Source organism: Ascochyta rabiei, chromosome 22, assembly GCF_004011695.2.
Source record: "Ascochyta rabiei chromosome 22, complete sequence".
NCBI lineage: Eukaryota > Fungi > Ascomycota > Dothideomycetes > Pleosporales > Didymellaceae > Ascochyta > Ascochyta rabiei.
The window spans coordinates 912,654-930,814 of NC_082426.1; the positions used below are offsets into that span (position 1 = coordinate 912,654).

Below are 18,161 nucleotides of genomic sequence, written 5' to 3' on the forward strand. Positions count from 1 at the left end.
AACTTAAAATTGTACACAAAGGAGCTGGTATTCGGTCTTGCAGTGAATATATCTGGGTTGGTATGGTATGCGGTGCAACATCAGATGCCGCCTACAATATATTCCTTAGCACGCTCGACTCACCCCTTCCTCCCCTCCCTGATACCTTTCAGGAAACCCTCGTACGCTGGCTTCTTGTTGTACTGTTCATCCCACACGAGCGCGGCGCCCTCAGTCTTGAAAACGCCCGGGATCCACGAGTACTTGTCCGAGATTCCCCAAATCGTCATACCGACACAACGCTTCACGGCGATACAGGAGCGTGCGATGCGCTCGTACGCCTGGGCCTGGACTTTGAGCTTCTCAGAGGTCGCGGGCGTGTTCATGCGCACGTCGATCTCGGTGTACGCGACGTCGACTCCGAGTGAGGACGTGGCTTTCAGCGCGGCTTCGAGCGTGCCCTGGTCCGGCACCGCACCGGGCGCGGTCGGTGTGGCTTCGCTTGCGAGGTGAGCTTGGTAGCCGACGCCGTCAATCTTCACGCCGTAGGACTGCACGAGGCGCACGATGCGGGCTGCGCCTGCGGTCTTGGCTCCGTTGTACTCCAGGTTATAGTCGTTGTAGAAGAGCTTGGAGCCCTTTGCGTACTTGGCTGCTAGCCGAAAGGCAATGGGGATGTAGGCTTCGCCGATGGTGTCAAGGAAGACGCTCTTGCGGTACGTGCCATCTTCGTTCAGCGCTTCGTTGACTACGTCCCAGCGGGTGCAGGACTCCTTCCACCGGCCGGCAACGGTCTTGATGTGGTTCTCCATGATGGAGATTAGCGTTTTATTGTCGAAACCGCCGCCCGAAACCCAGGTCGGGAGCTGGCTGTGCCAGACGAGCGTGTGGCAGTGGATTTGCTGGTCGTATTTCTTGGCAAAAGCGACGACTTGGTCGCCGCCGGCGAAGGTGAAGTTGTTACGAGATGGCTCGGTCGACTCCCATTTCATGGCGTTTTCCGGCGTGACTGAGTTGAAGTCCTGGTCGATGATCTTGGGCTCGGCGGGCTCATCGCGGATTGTCAACGCTGTGCCGATGAAGTTGCGTCCACGGTCACGGAAGGCCTTGTAGAGACTGGTTTCCTTGGGCTTCGAGGTGCTCCTTGGAAGTGTTAATACATGTTTGCAAGGTCAGAAGTTGTAGCTTACGGAGCGGCCAAGACCGAACCGGCCAACGCCAGAGATGCGACAATGCTCGAGAAATGCATGTTGCTTCTCTTGCCAGTTCAATTGATGATGTGGAACAGGAAGTGTTTCAGCAGCTTGCGCGTCCTATATACATATTGATCGAGGCATCATCTTCAGTGCGTGTGCTTCGACCGGGTTGGCGGAGTACCTTTAACCGGCACAAATCGTCACAATGTGCCAGACGAGGCTGATCAAGACACATGCCCGCCTTGGGCCTCGGGTGGAAGCGCGGGGCGGGGATGTTCTTGGCATTTGATATGCGGATCGAAGCACAATTCCTCCGCGCAGGACGTCGAGATCACGGCCAATAAAGATAAAGACCAAGATCAGGTACATCTATCCCCGAGTTTTTGCTGTGCAGGCTTCAAGAGTGTTCGCCTTCGCACACACAAAACGAGTGTAGGTTTTGGGTTTGTGGACGGTTCCTGGATGGATGAAGTTAATGCGCCACCACATGCGCCGTTGAAAGCCCTATGGGGCATTTACCCCGGCTAAGCCGCCTCGAATGTCTTGGCTATGCTACCCTTGGGCTGATGAGGGAGGTGTTTGATCTGCCATTGTAGTAATTCAGCCTTTTAGCCGGGTGGCTTTTTCCAGTGTCCAGGTGAACATTACGAGGCGTGCGTTGATCATAACAGCAGGATGTAGCTTTCCAGGGAATTTGAGTTTCCAGTGGACCTCCACCGACAAGCCTTTTGACATTCTTCTTTCATGCCCAATGTCAAGACAATGGACTTCAGTCGATTCAACCGACGGAGCTTGTGATTGTTCCAGCTGTACATCGACCTCCGAAAGACGAGAGCTGTGTTGTCACTTCCGTAAACCTTGTCCATCTCGCTCGGATATTCAGTCGTTACACAGTTACATACAGCATCCGGTGGCCATGTGTGTTTTAGTCGAGAAAGGCATGTCAAAGCATTCACCAGATCTCGAAGCATGATATTTGTCAAAGGATTTTGAACTTTAGCATACTTTGATCCGTTTTCGCATTTTTTTTGTTGCGCTCCAACATGGTCTTACGGTTGCTTTACAGTACTAACCCGCGAGGCGTGAAAGACTGACTTCCTGCCTACAGTCGTGGCACACCTTGGACGTTTCGATGCACACCTGTCGGAGACTGATCACATACTCATATACTTCAATAGGACTGCGTATTCGTGATCGCCGTTGGTTGGTATTGGCGTTCGTTGGGATGCGAAGCTCGTTGTTGAAGGGTTAAGGCCATCAGATCGGCTATGCTGCTTTGGGCAAGGTGTCCACCCCGCACGCACATGAAGCTCCGGTTTCGTTATACACTGCTCATGGAATGTTTTCCTAGGTCTCGTGAAGCACTGGATCTAACCTTAAGATCTTATCTCGAGCGAGCCCAGTGGTTCCCTTGGATTAGAGACAGTCTACCGAAGCATTCATCTCTTTCAACCCCATCTAAGGCTACTTGTGTTGAATAATGAGATAAAAGCAGAAGTGCGTTGACCAAATGATCGAATACTAAAGGATAAGAAATCTACGTATGTCCAGAGTCATCTGACCGTGCGCGTCAGCAATTTATTCCATGCTGACGCGCCGATGCTAGGGCAACTTTTCCCACGTATCGCTAGTTTCAACCTGGACGACGTTCCAAAGATACCATAATGCTGTGTCACCTTGCGAAGATATGTGATTAGCTTTGAGACTAATAGCCTCCAGGTGTTTAGAGACAGTTCAAGGATGGCTATCTCAAAGCGTGGCAGCCTCACTTCAGGAGAAACGGTTTACCTGATCATATCTCTCTGTTGTTCATTGCTAGCAATAAGCTCGTCATTTAGAGAATTTTTGAATAGTGATATAATCTGCATGAGTGTGCGACCTCTAGCGAATCAAATCGACCTATAGTAGTACTGCCTTAGAACGTAAACAGAAAGGCTTAAAGAGTCCTCAATCAACCAATCAGACCCCCTTATTCAACGACATTGCTGCATTTTCAGAAGGAATTAACATAGCTTAGCCTGACCTTTCGTGCAGCAGACCGTGGATAGATAAGCCTGTGCCGCCACAGCCTGATGGACTTATGTTAGTTTCCCTCAATTATCAATTAACATGTCACACGCGACAAATCTACACGAGCAGGAATGTGCGTAATCGATGACCTATTCTATTCTTTCTGTCGACAGAACTGCACCGTCTAAGCAAGAGAGTTCCGTTCCAGCAGACTGCATTGGTCTAGCAGAATGGGATGTGTCGCCACAGCCACCCCGGAAGAGTAGACTTGCTCTCTATGGCAAACTTGCTTTTTTGATCTTCCCTGTCGCATTTCTAGGTCAGTTTTTGATACCCTATAACGAAAAAGAATGAAGCGGATAATTTCCCAAGCTTTTGCTGCTGCTGCTTACAGCTTTCTTGGGAAACCCATTTCAGAACACGGCGCCATGTTACAACGAATTATGCTCCTTGGCCCTACTCTCTTTCCCTTGACTATTGCCGCAATTGGAGGCCACAGCCTGAGAAACGTTTCGCTCTGGAGAGCATAGCGAGGCTTGACAGTTGGCGTACGCAGCACTATTGATGCTTCCAGGTTTCGTTGCTGACAAGAGGCTAGGTGTTTGAGAGCCTGCACAGAAGCTAAAGCTTTGTCAGCGCTGTAAGCTTTGATGTTTCTCTTCGCTCGTTAAACTTTCTTTCTTTCGCTATTCTAATGTTTTGGTCACTTTCCCCGCTCGGGGGTCAAAGCTCTTTGCGCCTACTGTCGGAAGTCAACTCTACTGTCACGACATCACGACAGGTATACTACCCGAACCCTGACGCCATAAGTTAATTCCCGTTAGTCAGCTTCAAACACCTCAATTGAGTGAGCGCTATTATCTCTTCGAGCATTATGATTGTTAATACAACTCGAAATCCTCCTGTGGATGTCTGGAATCACCCACGACTTCAACAATTGAAGCAAGCAGACCAAGACAACGAGCTAAAGCACCATTGGATAGATGCTCAGGCAGGAGAGCCTTTCGAATTTACGTATTTGCTGAGTCTTGCCATCTTGGGCCTACAGATTGACACTACTGCAAAATTTGCAGTACCATAGCACATGTATGTTGACTGCAAAGCTCATATGCGAGCCACTGGCAGTGACATCTACAAGATCTTCCGCAATACGTTCGGCAGTAAGAAGGACAATACTTCATACCAACTTTGGCCGTTCGTGCCGTATTTCTCTAGCACTCCTCCATTTACGTCTAGTCTGCTGTTTAACAGATCTTTCCTGGGGACAAACTCTAGGATCCAATACGAGAGCAGCTTTTTTCTCCTTAGTCCTTACAACACAACAGGTGATAATGCAAGTGTACCTGCAGGATGTGTGTTTTACGGCACCAAAGATCAAGATTCGCGACATCCAGTAGCTTTGTACAAGTGTTCGCTTCACACCCTCGGGCTAGAAGCTAACGTTTTTTGCGAAGCTGCTTCGTGTCGTACCGTCCAGCTACGGTGGCCTCTAAGTCCACGGCCCAAACCATTGGAAGCTAGTGATATCCTGATTCATCTCAATGATTCATCGTGGAACATCCTCGATACTTCTGTTATTGAAGGCTTCCTGGAATGCTTCTCGTCCATTTACGGAATGATCGCCTCAACTTCGACCCATCCCATTGACGATCATATTTACGGAGATTTGGAGCCATCTATGTCCGCTGGACACAAATGGAGTACAATACCTGACAGTCAGATCTCGAAGCACTTGACGGAGACACTCGACGCCTACTGGGAATCTAGCCAATAGACTGATACAGCAACACGCACAGATCCCTTTGTACTGTCTTCAATCAAAAACACTGCGAAAGGCTCGATATAGAAAATTCTCAGACTCGCATGAGCTCCGTGTTTGCTTGGAATATCGGCAGAAGCCTCAAACACCTCAGCAGAGGAGAGGACTATTCCTCGCGAAATTAGTTCAGATATCAATGAAGGCCAAACGTCTCAGCATCCATACCCCTCTTCCTCAACCCCTCAACGCTCTGCGAATGGTATCTTGCGGGAGGCCAGCATGAAGTGTGAGAATTCATATCAAACTCGCCTCGGCGATGCGCAAGTACTGGTAGTTGGGCGACTCGGAGCTAGTTCTGCGAAAGCCCTGACGGTACAATTTGTCGCCCATGATGGCCTGGTAGGCGTTGCGTGATGCAGTGAAACCAGAGTCTGCAGCTGGAGGGTCCCAATGTAAGAAAGCGAGTGTAGAGCTTTGTGCAGGCTAGTAGTGGGGCTGTGCATATGATATGGCATGCACTCACCTCGTCGGCAAGGGTGTGCGCTGACTGTGCAGCTGTAGGGATTCTGCGGCTGGAACCTCCCCGGTGCATTGGGGAAAGACGAGTCTGGAACCGTTGCTTGAGCTGATGTCAAGCCACATCTCCCGTTCCGAAATTTCCACGTGGTGACAGTTGCTATAGGCAGAAGCGAAGCGCGAGTTCCGGTGATGGTCCGCATACTCTGGTAAGATTTGTATACTGAACCTGGAATTTTCATGATTGAGGATCTGACTTCAGTAGAGCTGCTCATAAAGCCAACCAACATGATATAACATTGCAAAACCAGTCTTGGATGTTACCTTATGCCTATCTTGTCATGGTCTTTGTAGTTCGTATGACCATGACACATACACAAGGTCTGCGCCATTCCAGTGTAACGCTCCCACTTGCAATTGCTATCTTCGAAATTCCTTTTATAGAGGCGCTACATGACTCGCAGGAAACAGTCCCATCATCCCGCAGTACACACCCCAGCACCACTCGCCGTTGACGTCGGCCGCCTCTCTAATTTCTGCAATCTTAGGAAACGCTAGCTCGTCTTTCACACCTTCCTCAGGCCAGTGTCCCCATCGAGCCTGTAACTTCAACCCCGTACCACCGTCCGGCGGGTATCTCTGCGGCGCTCTTGAGTTGGGAGATGTCGCCTGCTCATCATTGTCGTCCTTGAGCGCCCAGCCACCAACAAGGTCGCGCACAACAATGCGCAGCTGGCCGCCATCACGGTCTTCGAAGCCTACGATTACCATACGGTGGCCTCTGAAGCACTTGCGCCAACCGTTCACACCGTTCTCTTTGCTGATGCGATTCGAGACAACGAGTTTATGGTAGCAAGCCATGCAGACGTCATAATCGCCGGCATTGCATTTGAGGCAGTGATAGCGAGTGTTGGATGGTGGGATGGGATATCTGCAAACGTTGCACAAGGTTGTAAATGTGAGCGGACGGAAGGTGAGATTTGCTATCGTGAAGAGAATGGGACCGCGCATGAGCGATGCAGTCTTTGGTGTCAAAGGGGCCGTCGTGGCTTCGTAATCGTGATCAGGCGGTGCAAGGGTGTCGGTATTGTGGTGAGGGGTGGAGGGAGTCGATACATCAGGGCTGTCTGAGACTTCGTTTGGAGATTTGTGTGCGACGGGCAGAAGTGGATGCGTGCAATGACGACCTTGATTGACGCAGTCGTTGCAATACCCCCACTCGCCTTCATTACAGTAGTCACACTTCCAGTAGCATGCGTTCGCAAACGCTTTGCAGATGTCACAGAACACACCCGTTTCCAGTCGTTGCTCAGGATTATGCTCGCTCACAAGCACATGAGGAGGCGTCGACGATTCAGTGAGCTGAGCAAGTGGCCTTCGATATCGATGTCCAGTAAAGACGTGAGGATGCTCGCTGCTTGGATGATAACCAGCTTGAGGAGCTTGCCGTTCGTAACGCAGCCATGCAGCCCAGCCAAATCCGAACCAGTGTCTGCACCCTTTTCCCAAGCGAAAACAGCGGAGGCAGATGTTATACTCGCCGTTATCACACCGTTGGCAGTTATAATGCAACTCGTACTCGATGTGGACTTTACCACACGCGTTGCACGACACATGCGGTTCCGCATATAGCACGGTCCCTGCTGACGTCGAGGCTGAAGCTTGTCGCGAGCGGGCTTCGTTCACGTTTGGATCAGTCGTCGACCGCAGGAAGGACGGTGGCAACACCAGGGGTGGTGTGCCTGTGAGGGAGACACGGGGTCTTCCACTGGCGGGGTCCGTGATACGGCGTAAAGAGGGGGCTCGAAAAGGTGTCTCAACAGGGGTGGATGATGGGGATGAGTGCAGAGGTGAAGCGACCGTCGCTAGGGTGCTAGTAGGGCTGTCGCTGGTTGGCATGTTGAAGCCCGTCGTCAGGGGAGAAACTGGACTTGCAGCGTTCATATTGTCGTATATACTGCTGCGAAACTGTCGGCGTGTTTCTATCGTGCTGCTCTGTTGGTTGTCAGACTGTCGACGTCTCGGTGCCGGCGCAACCCCTAACGTCGACGGCCGCTCCTGCTCATTGCTGCTTTGTCTGGCAGAAGAGACAGAGAGAGCAGGAGGGCGGTCTGCCCTGCGCGCTGATCGTGAACTACCTTGGCTTGAGGAGCGCCTGTGTTGGCGACCGCCGCCGTTGGCTGCATCCATAAGACCTGGGCGCGATATCGGCGGTGCATGCCTTGTGCCGTTCTGCGGTGTTGATGTTCGGCTCTCTGACCGCCCGTGCCCCCTCCTCCGCGAAGTGTCTTCGTCACGTGCCGGGGCGCTGCGCAGCGGTTGAGGCAGAGACGTCGCAGAGGAGCTCATCAAGCCATCTCTTGCCAACCTTTCTCGTCTCTCCCGCCTCTCGCGCTGACGCTCTGATTGTCTTTCAGCTTGGCGCCTACGCACGGCTTCGGCGATCCTCTCGGTAATCTCCTCCTCTTGCGTAGTGCCAATGTCGTTCAGGTCCACGCCTTCAGCAAGCAGCTCCTCCAGAACATGACGCACAAGGTCCTCATCGACGTCTTCGGCGCCCAGATCTGATGCACTAAGCAGCGAACGTAGACTCGACTGATGTTCAATCGCCCTCGGTGGTACGACAGCTCGCGAGGGCGAGGTGTTTCGACTCATGGTCCGCCTGTCGTCTCGACTTCTTCGTGACTCTCTGCTGCCTTCGCGGCTCCTCTCATGCCTCCGCCGCTCTCTTGGCAATTCCAGGTTGTTGTTGTTGCTGCTGCCGCTTGGTATGCCAACCTCCCTCAAGCTCAGCTGTTGCACCTCTTCCAACATCCTGCGCTCGCTGTCGTCCTCCGCCTCTCCCCTGCGTCTCAGCTTCGGCATTACATTGTCGCCAGGTCTGTATTTATCCTTGTCTGCCTTCTTCTCTTCCTCGCTCTTGCCTCTACCTGGGTTCGCCTTCAAGAAAATATCGAGCAGCGTGGTGACGGTCGCATTGGGCTGTGTGGTGCGAACAGAGGCGCGGCATGAAGGGCATGTGTACGGGTGAATCGACGTCGCCGCCGATGCCTGGAAAGCAAACCATTCCTTCAAGCACGCGCCGCAGAAGGTGTGGAGGCAGTCGAGCAGCGTGAGCGGCTGGTAGAGGAGATCTGTGCAGATCTGGGCGACATTAGCAGATGAATCCCGGGCTCCAAATGTAAAAGGACCGTAGGAGAGGCGACCTCAACCTGGTGCGTTTCATCCTTCTGTGCTGCACATCGCTCTTTCCTCTGTGTTGATTGTTCTTTCCCATTGCTGCTCCCCCGCCTTCTTCGACAACACCAACCTCGAGGGACGAACATCGACTCACCGAACACGTCAACTCCTTCTCCAGGTCACCCTGCACACCACTGCTTCGCTCGCCCTCGGCCATTGCGACGCGACTTCAATAACGCCTGGTCAAAGGCGCTCTATGCCAGTTCTCTGGTTGGATGTGACGAGCTAGCTGCTCGTATGTAGTCAGCGACTCAAGCGCTTGGCGGCTTCAGCTGGGGCGGCGTCATGAGCTGCCAGCTCATCACCAGCATGCGTCCGGGCTTCTTCGCATCGCTCGCCAGGCTTCGGTGAGACAGCGCAAGTGAGGTTCCCAGCTTGCAGCTTGCCGACGTGTGCTACACGGTTACGTGAGGGGCACGCATGCACAGGCGGTCAAGTGCGTCACGCGATCTAGGCTGTATGCACGGAGCCGACTTCGACCTCGCCTTCGCAACAGCGTCCCAACGAAGGAGGTTTGATGATCGCGTGCAGATGATTCCGCCCTGTGGAGGGAGCTGTGACAGTTCGCGCCTTGTGCGCCGGTTTCATACTTGGCACGCCGATGAGACCGTCAGACCCAGTGGAACAGCAGGTCTCCAAGCGAACGGCACCTCATGACTGCAAAAACGATCAAGCAAGCAGCCCTTGGATTTCAAACTCAGATAGGCAAGCTCACACCAGCCATCGACTCGTCTGGACGAGGCCCGGCAAGGTAAGGGCATCGGCAGAGAAGCGCAGATGTAAGAACGCCGCACTTCATCTGAACAGTACCTGCCCCAGCCTGCGCGGTGGATCGAGTGCGACTTTGGTCAGAAAGCGAGCGAATCGAAATGAAGCAGTTCTCCCTTGTTTTCGCAAAGCGCGTGTTGCCAGAATTGAAAGAGTGTATCTTGCTTCGCTGTCAACACCAAATATTGCTCAACTTACCTATGAGGTAGCTTTTCTGATGTATAGAAGTGCTACTTCCAGAGATACTGCTTACTGAATGCCTGCTACTGCTCAGCTTCCAGGACGACATTCAACCTGTACATGTTTTGATCGTGCGAGAACGACTGCAAGGTCCTTCAGTGTACCAAGAGTTCTGCTGCACGCTTGAACGATTTGTCGAGTTCTGAGTGTGTACTGGGTGCCGGATTGTAGCTCACCACGTATCTTCACCTTGAGCTCCATCAGTGGAAAGGAAGTGCTGGGTTAGCATGTCACCAAAGGGTTTGATGTTTTCCAACTAGTGCTCGAACTCAATGGCGCGTTCGTCCCCTGTCTTGTTCAGCTGCGCACAATCGTGCATGTAGAATGCAACGATGGCGGCAGATTGCGCCTACAGATGCCCTATATTAATATCGTCAGGTATCAAGCTGGATGCACATACCATCATTGTATTCTGGTGTGGTGGGTGCGGCGCGGGGGTCTTGCGGTTCGTGTGGAGGAAGGCTATGCATCCTGTGCAGTGGCGAGTGGGTGGCGAAGAGGTGTGGGTAGTGTGGTGATGGCAGTGTCGTGTATCGAGCAGATCTACTGCGTTCGTGTTCGTTATCTTTTGGCCTGAAGGAAACCGTTTGACGTGACCACTGATGAGAGGCACGACTGCACCCCGACTATCGAAGGCGAGCATTTGCAACGCGCACAGCAATAGCGAACTAGTGATTTCTATCTCAACAATAGAAACGACGTTCTCATTGCAGCGTATACTGGTTTTTATTTGTAAGAAAACGCCTGCAGTATTGTGAACCCTTGAAACTCGCTATTCGAAGGTTGTGGAATACTGTTAAGGGGTCGTGATCTTAGAAGATGAGCCATCAACGCGCTTTTGGAATATCATCTCGACTGGGACGATTTTGCGTCGATGTATACAGTTGTGAACGTGGCCATTCCTTGCCTGTTTTGCAACAACATCTTCGCCGTTGGCAGGAATGCAATCACAATCCGAGAACTGGCAACGTCCAACGCTGTTGGAGCACTCAAAGCCATGGGTTTCGAAGTGCCAATACTGGCCATTGTTTTGGTTCCAGTTTAGATACCGTATATCTAAGTCAGGTGGATAGTGCAGACAGCAGACGATGTTTTGGGATCGGCATTGCTCAAAGAAGTTGGCAACGATGTGATGGAAATCGCAACGCTAGGCGAAGGCCTCTGCTTGATTCCAATCGAACCTGTCCTCAAGAGTCACGGTCTTCAGGAACTCGTTGATATCGAAAATATCAGCAGTTCGCATGCCAGATGATTTGAGGTATGCTGTAAATCAATCGAAGATTTGGATACCGAGAACCCCTGCTCGGTTCCAAGGCCCACATACTTCAGGAAGAAGCTTTGGGGCTTCAAAGCTCTTATTGGCCGATGAATCCGTCCATCATAGCGTCGAGAGTAGATAGTATAGGCATATGGATGAGGCCTCTGACACGATCTCTAGTACGTTTGCAGTGCTCCAGAATCGCTTTGCCTTTGCCCACGAGCCAATCCAGCGTATCCAACTGAGCCTGAAGCGCCGTTGTAATGTCTTTAGGGAGATATTTATGTCGGCGTGGTTGGGATATGTTCTAGTTGCCGACGCTGGGGATATCAAGAGTAGTCTTCATTAAAACAAAGGCACATAGTAACACGCCTACAACGCTCTTCCTTTAGCGCTAAAATTTATTGAACGTTGAAATAGTCTCGTTATTGCCCACAGTTCCTTCATTTCTACCAGTTGAGTTGAGGTCCGCTAGCACTGATGACTTGGACGGCATTTCCGGCTTCGTTTGACGGGATTGCAGCGCCTTGCTTGTCTCAGGCACCTTGATTTTCTTATGAAGATGAATATTCGATGGCCTCGATTCGATGTTTTGGGGTTAGGGATGGTTAGTCCTGTTTCCATAGTCGTTGGCCTTAGCAACGCATGATGGGATCACGAATAGTTAGGTAGTTAAATTATTATAAGCGTTAGAAGTAGTATAGGATGGCTAGGTTAAGTCCAGATCTAGTGTTTACACTGCACGCATTCTCAAAGGCAGTTCTCTAGGCCTTCCTCTTTGGATAGACGCGAACGGAGGTGGTAGAAGGTAGGATGAAGGCAGAGGAGATAAGGATTCTGTTCCAAAATTTGGGAGGGTTGAAAGCGGACTAGTATCGATTTCTTTACTGAGATGACCAGGAAAGATTACCTCATTCCTACACTCACTTATTCAACCTCTTCGCTCGCTCCTCATCCCGCCACCATGCACACTGCTCCATCCTGATCCCCTCGCTCTCTGCCTCCATTCTCGGCCCACCCTGCTCCAGCGGGCTGACCACTAGGTGGCTACCTGCAGTGCCATTGTACAACTCCCAGGCCGGCGCACCAGCGATGGCATGCGTGTTTGGGTCGCCACTGACAACAAAACTGGCGAAGTAGCTGCTGTACATATCGGCGATCTCGGGGTGCTGTGTCCCCGCCTGGCCGTTAAAGTAGCTCGCATCGCTGGCGTGTGGGACGCCGAGGTAGGTGGCTGAGTAGTTAGGTGTGTTGAAGCGCGCTTTGTAGACGGGTGCGTCCGCAGACGCGAGGCGCGAGGCCGTATCTTGCACGGGGCAGATGTACCCGTAGTCGCCGTAGGCGGCGCTGATGCGCTGGAACTGTGGGGAGACGAAATTGGAAAGCACTGGGGTGAAGGGGTTTTGCATGTTGTAGGTGATGGGGTTCGACGTATTGTAGATGGCGGGGTCCGGGTAGAGGCGCTGCAGGTCCGAGATGTCGTCTGCCGTCAGCCCAGGAACCAAGTTTTGCCAGTACGCAACGAATTGGGCGTTGGTCTGCAGGTCTTGCGGCGCGAAGGCGGAGCCGTCGTCTGTTGCGGAGGAGATGAGAAGTGGGATCTTGAAAAAGGTGCCGTCCTCGCCGGAAGTTGATCCGCGCTTCTCGAGGAGTGGACCGGGCGAGACGGGTTGCCAGGGCCATGTGAGGTTGTACTCGGAGTTGGAGTATATGGCAGACGAGACAAACTGGATGTCGTCGACCTTGGCATTGCGCAGGCACGCAAGAGCGGCATCGTTAGGTGTCGTGGGGCAGTTGACGTAGTCCATGAAGTCTGCAAACTGTTGCTGATACAGGGGGTAGTCGACGTCGGGGAAAGTGCGGGCCGTTGGTGAGCCAGAAGCCATGATGGCCTTGCTGAACAACGGCTTGCCTGTGTCTTCGCCGTAGTTGTGGAAGAGGTGGATGCCTACGGAGTGTCCACCTGCGCTCAGGCCCCCAAGCGTGACCTGATCTTTGTCGCCGCCAAAGTACTCGACGTACTTCTGCACGAATTCCAGCATCTGGCGCTGATCCCGTACTCCGAGATTCAGTCCATCCTCCTCTTGCATGAGTTTGCTTGGGATGTTGCCGAGCGCACCAAGTCGATATTGCGCCGTGACTACCATCAGAGGCTGCGCGCTCTTCGCCACGAATGCCGCACCATCGAGGCTCTTTCCTGTTCCACTGACAAAGGACCCGCCGTGGAGGAAGACAAAGACGGGCAGCTTCTGGTCCATGGGTACGCCTGACGGGCGGTATACGTTGATGTTAAGGCAGGCCTCAGACTGCAGCATCGATCCGTAGACATTCTGCCAGCACGCAGGGCCGTATGTAGTGGCGTTTTTAACACCCTCGAATGCGGCAGGCCACGTGACGGGCTTGAAGCGGCCCTCGCCCACGGGCTGCGTCGAGTAGTCGACACCAAGCCAGGCATCGACGGGCGTACTGAACGTCGTCGTCTTGAGCAGGTTGGCGACGACATGCGTACCTTGGAAAGAGCCGTATCCGGGCAGCGTGACAAGCAGCTCTCCGTCCGAGCCATTGGTAGGCGCGTCCTTGAGCGGCCTTCCCAGAGCGGTGGAGCCAAAGACCCAGAATAAAAGCGTAGCAGTGGTGACGGACAACATGATGATAGGGAATCTTCTCTTGAGCCAGCTTGGCGATGTGCGCCGTTGTGACGGGGCGTCGCCGTTATTTAACAGCGGCTCGTCCTGCAAGTCAGCCATGTGTAGTCGTCGACCAGAACCGGCAAATCTGCGGAAGACGGCAGGCGCAACAGGTGTCGGCGCTACGTAATGATGCCGTGGCCGGTAGCGCAGCGACGTGTAATGAGCAGAGACTGGAGGTAATGCGGGGATAGCAGGCAGGTGTTGGTTGCCAAGTTAATATGGACCCACGTGCATCACTCGACATCTTTCGCTACAGAAACGCCGTCTTCAGCCTTCCCTATCGTCAAGACTATTCTTGCTTTCTCTCCTACTCACCTCACCTACTGCTGTTATGCACCCACCTTCCATGCCTCCCCCATCTCTCTCCTCGCCCACCGCTGAATCGCAACTTCACAACGCTAGCACCCCGCCAGGAGCACCGGCGCTACTGCAAGCCCACCATCGGACATTTGCCCTGCATCTTAGCATCTCTCTCACACGCACTGTCACGAGGCGCACAGCAAATTCGAGTCGGCGCATGCGTCGGCTCCACATCAATGACCGCGCTGTATCCGCTTCCAAAGCGCCGGCGTGGAAAGCTTCGACCAGAGCCTTAGTGTTTGCTGATTGTATTGGAGGTGGCACGGGCTTGGTCTGTGGCATGAATCGCGTAGGCAGGGTTAAGCTTTGTGGAGATACGAGGCAATACGGCGGAGGTGTTGTCCGTAGATGTTTGCCTTGCTTAGGGATGGAAAAAACGGGTTTTTCTTTTCGCAATAGTCGAACAACTCTACTGTTTTGAGTTGAAACTAGAAGCTACCTTTACAGCCTATTTTCATTAAGAAGTACTTGAAACTTAATCGCAAAGGCACGCGTGAAATGTCAGGACACGGCTCTGCTCACCAAGCCGAACATGCTAAAAAGGTATCAATGCTCACTTAGATGGTGATTCTTGTGGCCAGAACAGTACATATTGCCAAACCAGGTCAGAGGTGGACGTTGTGCCACATGCCGGCACCTCTCGGCCTGACATAAAGTGCGTTAGATAGACACGTTTCAGCACCTAGGGATTAGACAAAAATAGCATGTCTTCGAAGATGCAGATGCTATTTTTTACTGGTAATTTTGCTGATAGTATTTTTTACCGGTACCTTTGCTGATAAATTTGTTAAGGAGACATCTGTACAGTACAGCTATGTTTGTTGTACAAAAATAGTACAATTGTACAGAAACAGTACGACTATTCTGCCGCCGACACAACCCTAGTCACGATTCGATTTTTGCTAGTCTAGACGTACGAGGTACGTGGACGTTGCGACGTTTAGTCTGGTAGCTAGCAACATCCAAGGGACACGCAGGGAATGAATGGAAACGAGGTAGGCTAGGCACAGTGAGATGGACCGTCCAGCGATTCAAAGTTCTCCAAGCTTTCCACTCACGCTACCTGTACGGCACTCGAGATTCAGGTAGCGGTATGGTATGGTAGGTGGTGCGAATAAAGAGATAGGCATTCGGACTAGCGCGTTTCGGCGGGCCGTCTTCGCCCTGCAGCTGGAGCGCTGAAGCGTCGTCAGCACGACTCTTGGAAGAAAACGCGATCAAGCAAAACAGTAATTGTAGACACCATCCGAAGAGAGCTGTTTTCGAACAGAAAACCAACGGCTCAACGCGTCACTATCACGCGTAATGCAGGCGCTGATGGACGCTGCGGCACCAAGATCCCTCGAGGGGCGTTGTCCACGGACATCTCATTATGACGACACGACGCTGGACGCGTCTCTGGGCGGGTGTAGGAGGTATAAGTTGGATGACGGCTGAATAGGTTGTTGGTTTTCTACTTTGATCATTACAAGAGCCTAACATCTATCGCATCCAGCAATACCAGGGACACGATAGAACACTCACCCACCATAGACACGATCAAGAAGGCCTTCTCCAGCAATACCAGCAATACCAGCAATACCAGCAATACCAGCAATACCAGCAATACCAGCAATACCAGCAATCCAGCAATACAATAGAACACTCACCCACCATGGACACGATCAAGAAAGCCCTCTCCAGCAACACGTTTGACCCGGACACGGAGATTCCAGATCTAAGCGGCAAGGTCAGTCGTGCCACCCCGCCTGTCAATGCATATACATGGGCTGACACCCACAGGTCTATGTCGTCACGGGCGGCTCAGCAGGCATTGGCTTCGGCATCGTCGCGCACCTCGTCCAGCACAACGCGCAGAAGATCTACCTCCTCTCGCAGAGCGAACAGCACGCCGCCGAGGCTCAGGACGCGCTCACGCACTGGGGCGACGCCACCCGCGTCGAGTGGCGGCAGTGCAACCTCGAGTCGTTCCGGCAGACGGACGAGGTCGCGCGGGCGCTGGCCAGGGAGCTCGACCGCCTCGACGCCCTCATCTGCAACGCGGGGCTCGGCGTCGGCGTTTACAGCGAGAGCGAGGACGGCGTGGACACGCACATGCAGGTCAACCACTTCGCCCAGGCCCATCTGATGCTCACGCTGCTGCCCCTCCTGCAGAAGACGCCCGACTCGCGCCTCGTCGCCCAGTCGTCGGACCTGCACCGCCCGGCCAGCAGCGCCATCCAGTTCGCCTCTGTCGAAGAGATGAACCAGGACATCGGCGCCATGCAGCTGTACAACCGCACCAAGCTCGCCCAGGTCGTCTTCCTGCGTGAGCTGCTGCTGCGCATCAAGGCGGGCCAGTTTGGCACCGTCACCGGCACCACCGGCCTGCCCTGGATCAACGCGACACACCCGGGCGCCGTGGTGACGGACCAGCAGGACCAGGCCATCGAGGCCTACGGCGCCCTCGGCAAGATCGGCGTCGCCGCAGCACGCCCGCTCATGAAGGACCCTGTCAAGCAGGGCTGCCGTCCCATCCTGTTTGCCTCGACCCACCCGGACATTGTCAAGGAGCAGGTCCAGGGCGGCTACATCGTCCCCGACCGCAAGGTCACCGAGCCGTCAGACCAGTCCAAGAGCCCCGTGCTGGGCCTCAACCTGTGGAAGCTGACCAAGCAGATCCTCGAGCAGAAGATCGGCGACCTGCCCTACACAATGCAGGACGACGAGGTGCATCCTCGCCACTTGAAGGAGCAGGGGCTTGTCGATTAGTCAGGACACTAGAATCGCACTCAAGATCAGCAACATTGACGACTTCATGAGCCCCATCTGGGCGTGTCTTGGCTATGCATGCATGGCTCCGCGTCATCGTGATGTACAGCTCGTCTACACGCGCATGACGCCTTGCGCTTATCTCCTCGACTGACATGAAGCTCATCACCCCGCTTGTTGTAAGCATGTACCTCCTAGGGCGCAACTGTCGACCCCGCAACGTCATAGTCCAAAGTGGGGTGTTGACCAACAACATACATGAGTCTATCAACACAGGTTGAAGTCCAACAAACAGCCTTCAGCCTGCACCATTGCCCCCAATAATTCCTTTCTCAGGTCACACAATTCCTCCGCCATGTCCAAACTCACGCACTTCAAGCTTCTCTCCTTCGACGTCTACGGCACGCTCATCGACTGGGAGCGCGGCGCCCTCACCGCACTGCAACCCATGCTCGACAAGAGCAAAAAAACTGACCTCTCCCCAAAACACATTCTGCAAACCCTGCACGCCATCGAACCGCCTATCGAAAAAGCGCACCCAGACTGGAAGTACTCGGAAGTGCTGACCGCCGTGCACCCCCAGCTATGCACAGACCTAGGATTACAGCCCCCAACAGCACAAGAAAGTGAGACCTTCGGCAGCAGCGTAGGTTCCTGGCCCTTGTTCCCGGACACCCTGAACGCCCTCGAGCGACTCTCCAAAACCTACAAACTCGTCGTCCTATCCAACGTCGACAACGCCTCCTTCTCCGCCTCGAAACTTGCTTCTTTCCCCTTCGCCGCCGTCCTCACCGCGCAGGACATCGGCAGCTACAAACCCGATCCCCGCAACTTCACCTACATGCTTGATTACGTTGAGAAGAAATTCGGCGTGACGAAGGAGCAGGTGCTGCAGACGGCGCAGTCGCAGTTTCATGATCATCATCCGTGCAAGGAGGTTGGGATTAGGAGTTGTTGGATTTATCGACCTGGCGCGGTGATGGGGAATCGTGAAGATCCGGTGTGGGATTGGCGGTTTGACACGCTGGGGGATATGGCGGATGCGGTGGAGAGAGAGGAATCTTGAGAGGGAGGGGGGGTTCTTCTCAGGGTTTGATGGGGGGTGAGCTGGTATCGTGGCTGTGGTCGAGTACTGGATTAGATCTAATGGCTCGACTTGAAGCAAATCGAGCCACTCCATCTCGATTCAAAAATGTTTGTTCGCTTTCACAGTTGTCTTGATTAATGGCTCGAAACGCAGGCAGGTGGGCAACCAGCTAGTCTTCTGCAATCGTCACGTGCTGCCTACCCTGCATGCTGTCACCCAATCTGTCACATTACCGCCAACCAGCTATACCTGGGCTAGTTGTCCCTTCACCTCTATATCTGCTATTCCCAGCATCTGCACGCAACCC

The 18,161-nt window shown here is 53.2% G+C and overlaps 5 protein-coding genes across 5 annotated transcripts, besides 2 other annotated features; 2 read left to right on the plus strand and 3 right to left on the minus strand.

The window, feature by feature from the left end:
* Positions 1 to 119: 119 nt before the first annotated feature.
* Positions 120 to 1,228, minus strand: EKO05_0011530 (Endo-1,4-beta-xylanase; the record flags this gene model as incomplete). Its single annotated transcript, XM_038944381.1, has 2 exons — positions 120 to 1,122; positions 1,170 to 1,228. 2 exons carry the CDS (start codon positions 1,226 to 1,228, stop codon positions 120 to 122), a joined length of 1,062 nt encoding a protein of 353 aa, XP_038792715.1.
* A 4,670-nt stretch (positions 1,229 to 5,898) lies between these two features.
* Positions 5,899 to 8,857, minus strand: EKO05_0011531 (RING-type E3 ubiquitin transferase; the record flags this gene model as incomplete). Its single annotated transcript, XM_038944394.2, has 2 exons — positions 5,899 to 8,604; positions 8,795 to 8,857. 2 exons carry the CDS (start codon positions 8,855 to 8,857, stop codon positions 5,899 to 5,901), a joined length of 2,769 nt encoding a protein of 922 aa, XP_038792716.2.
* A 3,032-nt stretch (positions 8,858 to 11,889) lies between these two features.
* EKO05_0011532 (uncharacterized protein) lies at positions 11,890 to 13,713 on the minus strand (the record flags this gene model as incomplete). Its single annotated transcript, XM_038947587.1, has 1 exon — positions 11,890 to 13,713. One exon carries the CDS (start codon positions 13,711 to 13,713, stop codon positions 11,890 to 11,892), a length of 1,824 nt encoding a protein of 607 aa, XP_038792717.1.
* Positions 13,714 to 14,519: 806 nt separating this feature from the next.
* Positions 14,520 to 14,648: a dispersed repeat.
* A 922-nt stretch (positions 14,649 to 15,570) lies between these two features.
* Positions 15,571 to 15,651: a tandem repeat.
* Positions 15,652 to 15,670: 19 nt separating this feature from the next.
* Positions 15,671 to 16,767, plus strand: EKO05_0011533 (uncharacterized protein; the record flags this gene model as incomplete). Its single annotated transcript, XM_038944305.2, has 2 exons — positions 15,671 to 15,745; positions 15,799 to 16,767. The coding sequence occupies 2 exons, from the start codon at positions 15,671 to 15,673 to the stop codon at positions 16,765 to 16,767; spliced, it is 1,044 nt and encodes a 347-aa protein (XP_038792718.2).
* A 355-nt stretch (positions 16,768 to 17,122) lies between these two features.
* EKO05_0011534 (uncharacterized protein) lies at positions 17,123 to 17,833 on the plus strand (the record flags this gene model as incomplete). Its single annotated transcript, XM_038947588.1, has 1 exon — positions 17,123 to 17,833. The coding sequence occupies one exon, from the start codon at positions 17,123 to 17,125 to the stop codon at positions 17,831 to 17,833; it is 711 nt and encodes a 236-aa protein (XP_038792719.1).
* Positions 17,834 to 18,161: the final 328 nt, after the last annotated feature.